Source organism: Silene latifolia, chromosome 6 (assembly GCF_048544455.1).
Source record: "Silene latifolia isolate original U9 population chromosome 6, ASM4854445v1, whole genome shotgun sequence".
NCBI classification, from domain to species: domain Eukaryota; kingdom Viridiplantae; phylum Streptophyta; class Magnoliopsida; order Caryophyllales; family Caryophyllaceae; genus Silene; species Silene latifolia.
The window spans coordinates 21,271,678-21,284,257 of record NC_133531.1 but is presented as its reverse complement, the minus strand read 5'-3'; the positions used below and the strand labels follow the sequence as shown (position 1 = coordinate 21,284,257).

General features: G+C 36.8%; 2 protein-coding genes across 2 annotated transcripts; both read right to left on the bottom strand.

Annotated features, from left to right (window-relative positions):
- Positions 1-872: 872 nt before the first annotated feature.
- On the bottom strand, positions 873-1,940 carry LOC141587727 (uncharacterized). The gene has a single exon (XM_074409199.1). It carries the CDS (start codon positions 1,938-1,940, stop codon positions 873-875), a length of 1,068 nt encoding a protein of 355 aa, XP_074265300.1.
- An 806-nt stretch (positions 1,941-2,746) lies between these two features.
- On the bottom strand, positions 2,747-4,240 carry LOC141587726 (uncharacterized). Its single transcript, XM_074409198.1, has one exon. The coding sequence runs from the start codon at positions 4,238-4,240 to the stop codon at positions 2,747-2,749; it is 1,494 nt and encodes a 497-aa protein (XP_074265299.1).
- Between the last annotated feature and the right edge of the window lie 8,340 nt (positions 4,241-12,580).

The following is a 12,580-nucleotide window of genomic DNA, read 5'->3' as shown; positions in this document are numbered from 1 at the left end:
TTCAAAGATAAATCTCGAACGATAAATGAAAGGATTGTAGTACTACTTTCTTTGCTTTGTTGGTATCACAAACTAAGCCTTATGACTATTTATAATTTTATATGCAATATAATCGATTGTTTTTGTGTTTTGGAAAAACCATAGGTTAAATAGTTAAATACCATAAATATCTATAGGTTAATTGCTATAGAGTAATCGACTCCTAGGAATCTAGGATAATACTTTCTTTGCGTAAAAGTGGAAATAATATTGGGTTTAGGAATTATTTAATTATTTTTTGAAAGTGATGTCACCACTTTAAAACTTTCGACCTTCGAATTTTGCGCACAATTTCTTTTCCATATTTTTAGGGGGGCCACTAGATAAGTCCTATAATATTTTTATATTAAAAGTTAATATCCTCTTTGTATTATGTGAGAATCTTTGGGGGGCCTGGCCCTGTGCTTACAAGTGAAAATTCGCCACTTCTTTGTGAATTGATTGAAGATGTGAGGCCCAACGAGTGTCACCATTTCGTTTCAATGTACCAATTTGATTAGCACCTCGACCAGTTTCAAGTTGACCACTTAATAAGAGATCTTCAATTTCAGGTAGTTTTCCTTGCTTGTAACTCATCATGCCGTTTTGGAGAGGAATTAATAGTATTGATGACAAAATTTAAATTCGAAAAGAACTGATGAACCGAACTTACCTCTTTAGATGCGGAACCAATGCGAGTTGCAAACGATGAGCAAAACAATGAACATAGTAAGCATATGGACAATCAGCTAGAAATAAAGCTTGAAGGCCATTCCACTCTCCTCTCATGTTGCTGGCACCATCGTATCCTTGACCATGAATGTTTTCAACAAGAAGATTATGCTCTTTTAGAACTAAGCACAACTCCTTTTAAGTGTTGTCGGCGAGGTGTCGTTTACACGTACTAGTTGCAAAAATCGCTCCCTAATTGACCCATTTTTGTCAACAAATCTCAAGACTATAGCCATTTGCTCTCTCCTAGCTTCATCACGAGCCTCATCTACAATGATGCAAAATTTAGATTCCCCAATTTCTTCTCGAATGTGGTTGCGAACTTTGGCTGATATAATTTGTAATATCTCTTTTTGGATTGACGATGCAACATATTTGGCATTATAATCAGGATTCTCAATGGCTTTTGAAACTTCATCATTATATCTAGCAAAAGCTTTTCGAAACTCTAAGAAATTTCCTTGATTTTCTGAAGTTTTCGACTCATCATGACCTCTCAAAGGGCAAGACTGTAAGGTTAACAACCTCACTACATCAATTGAGGTCCTTAGACGTAGCCGATTTCTTTTAATTTGTTCTTCTCCTTGTGCAATCAAAGCATGACGAATATGTCCACGGTCATTCAAAAGATCAAGTTTAGCTCTCACAGAGTTATTATGTGCCGAACAAGGACTTCCACCCACGTGAGTGATAAATGGACAATTATTTCCATCATTGACTTTCTTCCAATTGCTAAACCCAACCATAGTAAAAGTTTTTGTATTAGGATTAGGTTTATTTGAAAATAAATAGCGAGTAAACAAAATGCGATCTTGGGAAGGTGAATACTCTAGCTTGATCAGGAAACTTTTTATACCACGAAGATCGAAATCGACGACGATGACTATCGGGACTGAAAATGAAAAACTTTTTAATATAGGCTGATAAGGCTTCAATTTTAAATAAGCCCTCCGTATTTGGTCCCGCTTCTCATATGGGTAATCCCACATAGGTATGCGTAATCCTGGATCACGCTCCAAAGACGAAAGAAGGTCCTCATTCTCCTCAGTTTCAGTTCTTTGTGTTTCAAATGTGTTTTGCTCAATAGCCGGAGTTGATGATTCAGGCATAACTTCTTCATCAGTTGTAGTAGTAGCAGGCTCTGGTTCTTTTCGTTTAAGGAAGTTCAAAAGATTTGTTTGCTTACTCATTGTCCCTAGTATAATAATGTCAAGTGTGTATCAATATATAGTTTTATACTTTTTTGGCATAATACTATAGTATTATATTCTAAATTTCTAATATATAATGAAAAGTTCTAATAAAATGCTATGAAGTAATCGCATATGAGTATCAAATCGAATCGGCTATTAAGTGCGATCCTAATTTTTTCCAATTAACTAACTAACATTAAACAAATGTATCGAAATTCTAATAAAATACTATTTGGTAATTGCATATTAACAAATCTATCATGATTCATGAGTTTATAATAGAAAAGTGACAATGAATTATGAATAAACATACAATTAAAGAACAAAGTAATGAGATCTGACCTTTTCAAATTGACTAATTGTTGAAACTTGATAAAATTCCAGAAATTTGACAAGAATAAAATCCCCAAATTCCCAAAATCCCAATTGCACTTCAGCCGATAAATCTCAGACAGATAAATGAAAGGATTGTAGTACTACTTTGCTGCTTTGTTGGTATCACAAACTAAGCCTTATGACTATTTATAATTTTATATGCAATATAATCGATTGTTTTTTGTGTTTTTGGAAAAACCATAGGTTAAATAGTTAAATACCATAAATATCTATAGGTTAATTGCTATAGAGTACTGACTCCTAGGAATCTAGGATAATACTTTGCTGCGTAAAAGTGGAAATAATATTGGGTTTAGGAATTATTTAATTATTTTTTGAAAGTGATGTCACCACTTTAAAACTTTCAGCCTTCCAATTTTGCGCACAATTTCTTTTCCATATTTTTAGGGGGGGCCACTAGATAAGTCCTATAATATTTTTATATTAAAAGTTAATATCCTCTTTGTATTATGTGAGAATCTTTGGGGGGGCCTGGCCCCTGTGCTTACAAGTGAAAATTCGCCACTGCTGTGAATTGATTGAAGATGTGAGGCCCAACGAGTGTCACCAGCTCGTTTCAATGTACCAATTTGATTAGCACCTCGACCAGTTTCAAGTTGACCACTTAATAAGAGATCTTCAATTTCAGCCGTTTTCCTTGCTTGTAACTCATCATGCCGTTTTGGAGAGGAATTAATAGTATTGATGATAAAATTTAAATTCGAAAAGAACTGATGAACCGAACTTACCTCTTTAGATGCAGCAACCAATGCGAGTTGCAAACGATGAGCAAAACAATGAACATAGTAAGCATATGGACAATCAGCTAGAAATAAAGCTTGAAGGCCATTCCACTCTCCTCTCATGTTGCTGGCACCATCGTATCCTTGACCATGAATGTTTTCAACAAGAAGATTATGCTCTTTTAGAACTAAGCACAACTCCCTTTTAAGTGTTGTCGCTGAGGTGTCGTTTACACGTACTAGTTGCAAAAATCGCTCCCTAATTGACCCATTTTTGTCAACAAATCTCAAGACTATAGCCATTTGCTCTCTCCTAGCTTCATCACGAGCCTCATCTACAATGATGCAAAATTTAGATTCCCCAATTTCTTCTCGAATGTGGTTGCGAACTTTGGCTGATATAATTTGTAATATCTCTTTTTGGATTGACGATGCAACATATTTGGCATTATAATCAGGATTCTCAATGGCTTTTGAAACTTCATCATTATATCTAGCAAAAGCTTTTCGAAACTCTAAGAAATTTCCTTGATTTTCTGAAGTTTCCGACTCATCATGACCTCTCAAAGGGCAAGACTGTAAGGTTAACAACCTCACTACATCAATTGAGGTCCTTAGACGTAGCCGATTTCTTTTAATTTGTTCTTCTCCTTGTGCAATCAAAGCATGACGAATATGTCCACGGTCATTCAAAAGATCAAGTTTAGCTCTCACAGAGTTATTATGTGCCGAACAAGGACTTCCACCCACGTGAGTGATAAATGGACAATTATTTCCATCATTGACTTTCTTCCAATTGCTAAACCCAACCATAGTAAAAGTTTTTGTATTAGGATTAGGTTTATTTGAAAATAAATAGCAGAGTAAACAAAATGCAGCATCTTGGGAAGGTGAATACTCTAGCCAGTCAGGAAACTTTTTATACCACGAAGACTGAAATCGACGACGATGACTATCAGGACCTGAAAATGAAAAACTTTTTAATATAGGCTGATAAGGCTTCAATTTTAAATAAGCCCTCCGTATTTGGTCCCGCTTCTCATATGGGTAATCCCACATAGGTATGCGTAATCCTGGATCACGCTCCAAAGACGAAAGAAGGTCCTCATTCTCCTCAGTTTCAGTTCTTTGTGTTTCAAATGTGTTTTGCTCAATAGCCGGAGTTGATGATTCAGGCATAACTTCTTCATCGATTGTAGTAGTAGCGAGGCTCACGGTTCTTTTCGTTTAAGGAAGTTCAAAAGATTTGTTTGCTTACTCATTGTCCCTAGTATAATAATGTCAAGTGTGTATCAATATATAGTTTTATACTTTTTTGGCATAATACTATAGTATTATATTCTAAATTTCTAATATATAATGAAAAGTTCTAATAAAATGCTATGAAGTAATCGCATAACAATTATCAAATCGAATCGGCTATTAAGTGCGGTCCTAATTTTTTCCAATTAACTAACTAACATTAAACAAATGTATCGAAATTCTAATAAAATACTATTTGGTAATTGCATATTAACAAATCTATCATGATTCATGAGTTTATAATAGAAAAGTGACAATGAATTATGAATAAACATACAATTAAAGAACAAAGTAATGAGATCTGACCTTTTCAAATTGACTAATTGTTGAAACTTGATAAAATTCCAGAAATTTGACAAGAATAAAATCCCCAAATTCCCAAAATCCCAATTGCACTTCAGCCGATAAATCTCAGACAGATAAATGAAAGGATTGTAGTACTACTTTGCTGCTTTGTTGGTATCACAAACTAAGCCTTATGACTATTTATAATTTTATATGCAATATAATCGATTGTTTTTTGTGTTTTTGGAAAAACCATAGGTTAAATAGTTAAATACCATAAATATCTTTAGGTTAATTGCTATAGAGTACTGACTCCTAGGAATCTAGGATATTACTTTGCTGCGTAAAAGTGGAAATAATATTGGGTTTAGGAATTATTTAATTATTTTTTGAAAGTGATGTCACCACTTTAAAACTTTCAGCCTTCCAATTTTGCGCACAATTTCATTTCCATATTTTTAGGGGGGGCCACTAGATAAGTCCTATAATATTTTTATATTAAAAGTTAATATCCTCTTTGTATTATGTGAGAATCATTGGGGGGGCCTGGCCCCTGTGCTTACAAGTGAAAATTCGCCACTGGGTCTTAAGATGGGTCTTGAAAACCCAAGACTCATGTTAAGACCCATAAATAGTAGTTTGTGTGTATGAAATGTGGGTCCTTTTTGTATAGTCTTTTGTAATTTGTGGGTCCTTTGTATATAGTCTTTTGTAATTTTAGTGGGTATGAGGGATAAAGTAGAAAAATAAGGGAGTCTGAACTGAGTCTTAAAAATAAATTGTAGGTGTTTAAGACTCATTTCTAGTCTGTGGATACACATAGCCTAATTTGTGATTCATATAAGACTTTTGCAAGGGTATTTACTAATTCCTCTGTTCTTATCAATAGTTTGTGCAAAATAAAGAAAGGGTAAACTATTAATGGGACAGAGGGAGTAACTCGGTTCACGTCACTTTTTATAACTACAAAAAGACAATTAATATGTATATTTATAATTAAATCGCTCTCTTAAAAGACATTGTAGTAATATTACCCCGACATTGTAGTGATATTGCGAAATGAGGCTATCTTCGAGAACAAGACACCTAACTGGCCGTGTATATTAAATAAAGTGTTTCTAAGAGTTGGGTTGTAGTGCAAATCATGGAAGAAAAATCTACCCGGCCTACACCTTAGAAGATTGGTTAAATACTTGGAAAGCAATGGGATCATGGAAAGAGAAAGGGATAGCGCTGAGAACGACCTTTCGTCTTGGTGTTTGAATACGTGTTGCTCTTCTCCGTCTTTGTTGTGTTGTTATTTTTTTCTCTGTCTTCGTAACTTTGTGCGGGACTCTACTCCTCGTAGGTCTCTGGGTTTATCCCTTCTTATTAATAAAAAAAATTGAAATCTAGTTTAATCTTTATCTTATGAATCTTCCAAAGCAGGCTTAAACTTAAATAATATTTCAACCACGGTACGAAAATTGTAACCTAAATTTAATGGGTTATTTGATGGGAATAATCCAAACTATTACCCACCTTCTTAAAATAATCTCGACTATAATTAATTCGAAAATAAACTCAACTTTGGATATCTTATTCTCAAAATAGACTAGATGACTTGTAACCTGAACAATAGGTCATTGCTTTTCACTTTGGAAATATAAATCCAATTGTTACCCTTCTCCTTGTACCATTCACCAACCCACCAGCAACACCACTCCGCCACCATACCTCGTCACCATCGACGACCATCACTCCACCATCATGGTCGTCGGCCGTTGGAGACCTCCTCCCACCGAGAACCACCCATTATTCATGCGAACCACCCAAGTCAAGCCTTGTTAAATCTTACCCATTTTTTGAGTTCAAAACCTCAAAAATCTGATCAAATTAGGGTTTTTCGGGTTCCTAAACTAATCCCGAAAAGAAGAAGCGGTTTCATGAGAATTTGTAGATGGGTTATTGAGTTGAGAAGCAATTACAAATGGGTTTTATAAATTTGGAGTGATACTTGAAGAAGTGTGTAAAGTAAATGGTTTCTATTAGATAATTTCTAGAGTGAGATAGAGGTGAGGATTTTCTACAGTGAGAAGTAAAAGTGTTTATTCACACATACAATGATCCTATTTATATACAAAGTATACCTAAATTAGCAAGATATGAGCAGATTCCACGGCTCAATACAAGGGAGTCAAATATGATTTCCCTAAATACAAGGAGCTAATTGATACACAGAATATTGATAGAATATTAACATATTATTCTAATACACCCCCGTTGTAATACTACGGTTTTATGAGCCTCTGGGTACTCTATCGAGTGGGCCTTACTCTGTCGAGTAAGGGTGTTTTACTTTTTAAAATAGTTTCTGACCTGTAGGGTACTCGATCGAGTAGCCTCGGTACTCGATCGAGTAGGCGGCACTCGATCGAGTACGTCAGTTACTCGATCGAGTAGCCCGGTTTACGGGTAATGCTTTGACGGGTTTTATTAATAATGCGGGAATGATATATAAGGCTTTCGTCACTTTTCTCAAAACACTTTTACAATCTAAAAACCTTCAAGAGAAGATTAGAAGTTACGTTGAATCATCCTCGCCGCATTATTAGTAAATCCCGGACCTAGAAGTGTCAGATCCTGTCGTTCTTTACATCTTTGTGATCCTTGCGTCGAGGGTAAGATCTACGTACCGAATTTGTTATATTTAATTAAGTTTCGTTAAACCCTAATTTTGGGATTGGGGGTTTTCTATGTTTATGTTGATGTGGTAGTGATTGTATGATTATGTGTATAGGAGAAGGGTTCGTAGAGGAAAGGTTTTGAGACAGCTGTTAGATCGTCTGATGTTTGTGTTGCATTCCAGGTAGGATTTCCCTACTCAGTATTGGCTACATAATGTGTGGTGATTGTTGTTGTGATTATTGGTTATTTATAACGGTTGTTGGCTGTATATTGTTGATTGATTGTGTAACTGTCTGTGTTCTTCGGGGCGCGTCCCTGGCTGAGTGGAGTCACTTGCGGGAGTGGCTTCACGCCCTTGATTCGCCCTCTGTGGAACCCGTCACAGAGGGGATGTGCACATTAATGAACTTGGGTTTATCGCTCGATGGAGATGAGCGGGGATTTGGTGGGTACGGCTGCGGTCCCCCACTGGCGGCGTGGAGTACTTGTTGCGATGGGTACTGCGCGGGGCTACACACTTTAGTGTGTAGTCGGTTGTGTGGAGTTTGGAGATGGAGACGGGGATTTGTGTGAACTGCTTGAGCTTTTTTGTGACGTTGTTTCTTTGTGGCATTTGTTTTTATGTAATCGATCGACCCGTTTAAATGTTTTAAAAACTGTGGTGATCCATTCGGGGGTGGTGAGCATTTATTGAGCAGGTATGATATGACGTGTATGAGATAGCTGGGATGAGTCATCACGTGGCAGTTAGAAGTCTTCCGCTGTGTCAGACGATATTTTATAGCTTTGATAGTTTTAGCAGTAGACCGTCTGAGAATCTTGTATTTCTTTTTATCAGTTTTGGAGTTGGTATGTAATCACTTTAAACATTATTTACTTTTAAGTATGTTTCGTTATTGTCTTATGATTATCATTGCCTCGGGAAACCGAGATGGTAGCACTTCCATGCCTTAAGTGGTCCTGGTAAGGCACTTGGAGTATGGGGGTGTTTCAAAATGGTATCAGAGAGACGATCCTGAAACCTGTAACCAATGAATCCAATGAGCATAGGGAGTCAAATAAAATGAACCCGGGGTAGAAGTTGTAGGAGCTAATGCAAAGACTTGGGAGACGTCCTAAAGTCGCGAACTCGCCCTACAATTTTGAACCGGTCACCATGGGATATGTGTCGGGATCGTTGTGTGCTTATTGTGTGATTTGTGTATCTATATAGTAGTATGTTATATGAATTGATGGATGCATGCATGTGGAGGATGGGAGATCTGAGTGGAAAGATGATGATGACGTGAATTGTATGTTGGTTGATTGTAAAGCATGAAAGTATAATGATTGATGCATATAATTTGGCATGTTATAATTATGAAAGGAAAAATTTTTTGTTTATATATATATAAAACGATGCGTAAGTATATATGTTGTTGTAGTCGTTTTGAGTAAGAGTATAGAAAGTTAGGAGTGTGAATTGAACATGTGTTGGATGAATATGTTGAACGAATATGGTGGATAAATATGTGGCATGATGGATGAATTAGTGGAAAAAGATGAATAATCGTTGTATGATAATATGATTTATGATTAAGCATGTTATACAATGGAAGTTATTTTATAATGTTGTTATGCTAGCAACATGTGAATAGGGGACTTGATGTCATGTATTTGTGATTTTGTTTACGAAAAGTGATAGAATAAAAGCATGTGGGTAAGTCATGATTGGCAAGTTAAATAAATTATGTGCATGATGAATGTTGTTGCTTTGCTTTCGAAAATAGAAATATGTGTTTGGGACTACTGGTTTTATGAGTATTGGGTTGTTTTGTTTACCTTATTGTCGTTTAAGATGTTTGGAAGTAAAATCAAGTAGTTGTGTTTTTCGATTATAAAGAGGTTGTCTTTAAACTGTTATAACTTGAGATGTATAAATGATTTTAATGTGATTCCAATTGGAGGTGATAGCTTGTTCTTTTACTATTCTAACGATAGGTCACACGCCCAAAACGACCAAGAAACGAGTGAGTTATGACCTTTTTACGAAAACTGGACAGTGCTGAGAAATGCGTAGGGTACTCGATCGAGTGGCCCACACTCAATCGAGTGCACCTTGGTACTCGATCGAGTACCCCTTACTCGATCGAGTAGCCCTGGTAATTTGTTATACGTATCTCTGACTTTCACCTACTCGATCGAGTAAGCCTTTTACTCGATCGAGTGGCCTGTACTCGATCTAGTGACCCCTATTTTGGGTCATATGCTTATCTTTTCACTTCGTTGCGTATTATGTTTAATTCAAAGGTGTTATTTTGCTTCTTTATGCATTGTTTTACATGTATGTTAGTCTTGACGCGTAAGTTACCCAATCTTGTGGTGTAGTGAGTGGCACCTGTGGTGAGTATGAATTCGGTGGGAGGACATGAGTTATATGTGGTTGCGATAGATAGTGGAAAAAGAAAAGGAAGATCGTTATGGCTTTAATTGAGACATAGAGCATGTTTTCTGAGATGAGATGAGATGAGTGATGTGATTGTGGGTTGAGTAACGTAAAAGTAAGTGAATATGGTAAGGGGTGATGTGAGTCTAAGGAACGTGAGAATGAAAGGATTGAGAGTAAGGATGTGTGAAGAATTATGGATGGAGATGGTTAGGAGTCGTGTGGGTTAAAAATATACATAGTGAAAGTTCGTTTTAACAGGATTGAGAAGAGTGGTATATAGTGAGCTTTGTGGAGAAATGTCGCGAGGTGGATTTGTAGACAGTGAGTGAGTTTGGGAGATTTGGTTTATTAAGAGGTGAAACTACTATGGGATTTCCTTGAGCAATTAACGGTATGAAAGGAATTTTGATTTCTAGAGATGTACAAAGGAGATGCAATTGTTTGAACAGTGAACGTTGATTTTATGGATAGATTAGAGGCAAGTGTGAGTGATAGCATAATAAGAGAAGATCCATGGTAAGAAAGAGTGAGATGATATCGATATGAAATAATGGGATTTGAGTTTTGGAGCGATGAGAAGGTAATTGGAGAACTAAAGGGTTAGATAGAAGTAATAAGAAGTTGAGCTATTAAATGGTATTGTTGAGTATAAAGAGAAAAGAAGGATAAAAGTAAGCTGAGAAAAATGTTCACCGGAGTTATGTGACATAAAAGTAAGGAATCGTCGAAATGTATGATACTATCAAGAGTAAGTAAGTTAATGGTTATACAGAAGTTTCAGGACAACATGATTAATCATGAATTTCGAGGAATTAAGGGAGTATGAAGTTGGTGGAGTATTTGCACGATACGAGATTTTTTGGTGGAGAGTTAAATGATGATACAATTAAGGATAATATTGGGAAGAATGTTGAGGTAATTTTGTTGATGGATTCGATGTTCGTTATTTGGGATGTTAACCAAAGATAGGAAAGAAATCGTGATGTTTAGAGATGAGTGTAAGAGGTTTGATGTCCGGGCAGTGGTAGTGTCATGGTTTGTGACTAGTGGTTAAGGGTGATGGTATATTAGAAAGGTAGCAATTCTAAAGAGGTTGATTTTGTAGAGACCAGGTTGATATGTATGGTTGTGAGAGAGTATAAGATGTGGTTATATGAGGCGATTGTTAGTAGTTGAGTATTAATGGTATGGTTACAATTGGCAGGGGGTGATAGATATGCAAATGGGAGAATATGTTATGAGGGGTATACGAGTTAAGCTCGGGTGAGAGGTAACTTTTATCAGGTGGTAACTTACGTGATCAGGATTGACTAATTGAATGTGTTTATGTGTCTATGATGTGTATAAATGTTTATGTGGGGTTCTGACCTCACGGGAAGTGGTATGGTGTGATAGTTATAAAGCTGTTATCTGAATGTTCTGTAATATATGTTGGATACGATAACCTAGTGGAATGATGATTAAAAAAGTAATAATTTGAGTGATCTGGCATGACTGGTTATACTTGTATGTATTCATGATACATGTTAATCTGTGATATGGTAAGGGGATGATATTCATAAGGTTATTATCTGTTTAATTCATATAATATGTTGCGTTGTGATTTAGTAAGTGGATTTGAGTAAGCTTTTCTTGTCTGAGAAGTTATTCTGAGTCAGTGTTTATGGGAATCGTATGTAGATGTGATGTCTATCAATGTGGTTGATGTGCCTCGGGTGGTGATCCGGGCCCGGTACTTAGTGTTGTGATGCGGATATTTTCGCACTGCGGTGTGGCTGTTGGTGACGGTGTTGTGATGCCGTCACCGGTTGTGGTGGAGTAGGCGGGATGATTATGATTCGAGTTTTGAAAGTACATACCAGTCATACATAGATTGTTGTTTTGTTTGATGTTGCTTCCTGTGAGTTTCAGTTTGTACAGATAGACAGTTGTTTTGTTTATTGATGGTTCTTACCAGTTTAAGTTTGGGAATGAGGGTAAAGTATGATATGAAAGAGAGTTGTGTCTGTTTTCGTCGTTGTCATGGTATAGTGATATTCTGTTGATGGGACACAGTTGTGAGAAGTTGTTACAGTACATGTGATCTTGTTGTAGATGAGGCATTGGTGCACATAGTCATGGCAAGTGATTTGTGGAACGTGTGTTGTACTGATATGGACGCTGCAGAGGGTTCATAATCAGATTGTTTTTGGGACAGTGAGTGTAGGGTGTTTGGAATTAGTGACATGTTGAGTTTCAAAAGTACATACCAGTCATACACCCGTAGACGAAGCGGGAGGAGGACGGATGTTGAGACTAGATCGGAAATCATCGAAAAGGATTTTGGGCAGGCCTTTCGTGAAAATATCCGCAAATTGATATCGTGAAGGAACATGGCGGACTTGAACCTGACCAAGCGCAACCTTTTGCCGGACAAAATGAATATCAAGTTCAATATGTTTGGTGCGCTGGTGATTGATAGGATTTCCGGATTAGTAAATAGCCGAGACATTGTCATAGTAGACTATAGTGGCTTTTCGAATAGGACACTGAAGTTCGAGTAGCAAATTGCGGATCCAACATGATTCTGCTACAACGTTAGCCACGCCTCTGTATTCGGCCTCGGCACTTGAACGCAATAAAGTGAGTTTTCTTTTCGAGGACCATGAGATTAAATTATCACCCAAATATACACAGTATCCGGATGTAGAACGGCGGGTGTCCAAACACCCACCCTAATCGGCATCACTATATGCAATTAATGAAGAAGTGGAGGAGACAGTCAAGTGTAAACCGTAGTGGGTGGTGCCGCGGAGGTAACGAATGATGCGTTTGAGAGCACCGTAATGAGCCTCACG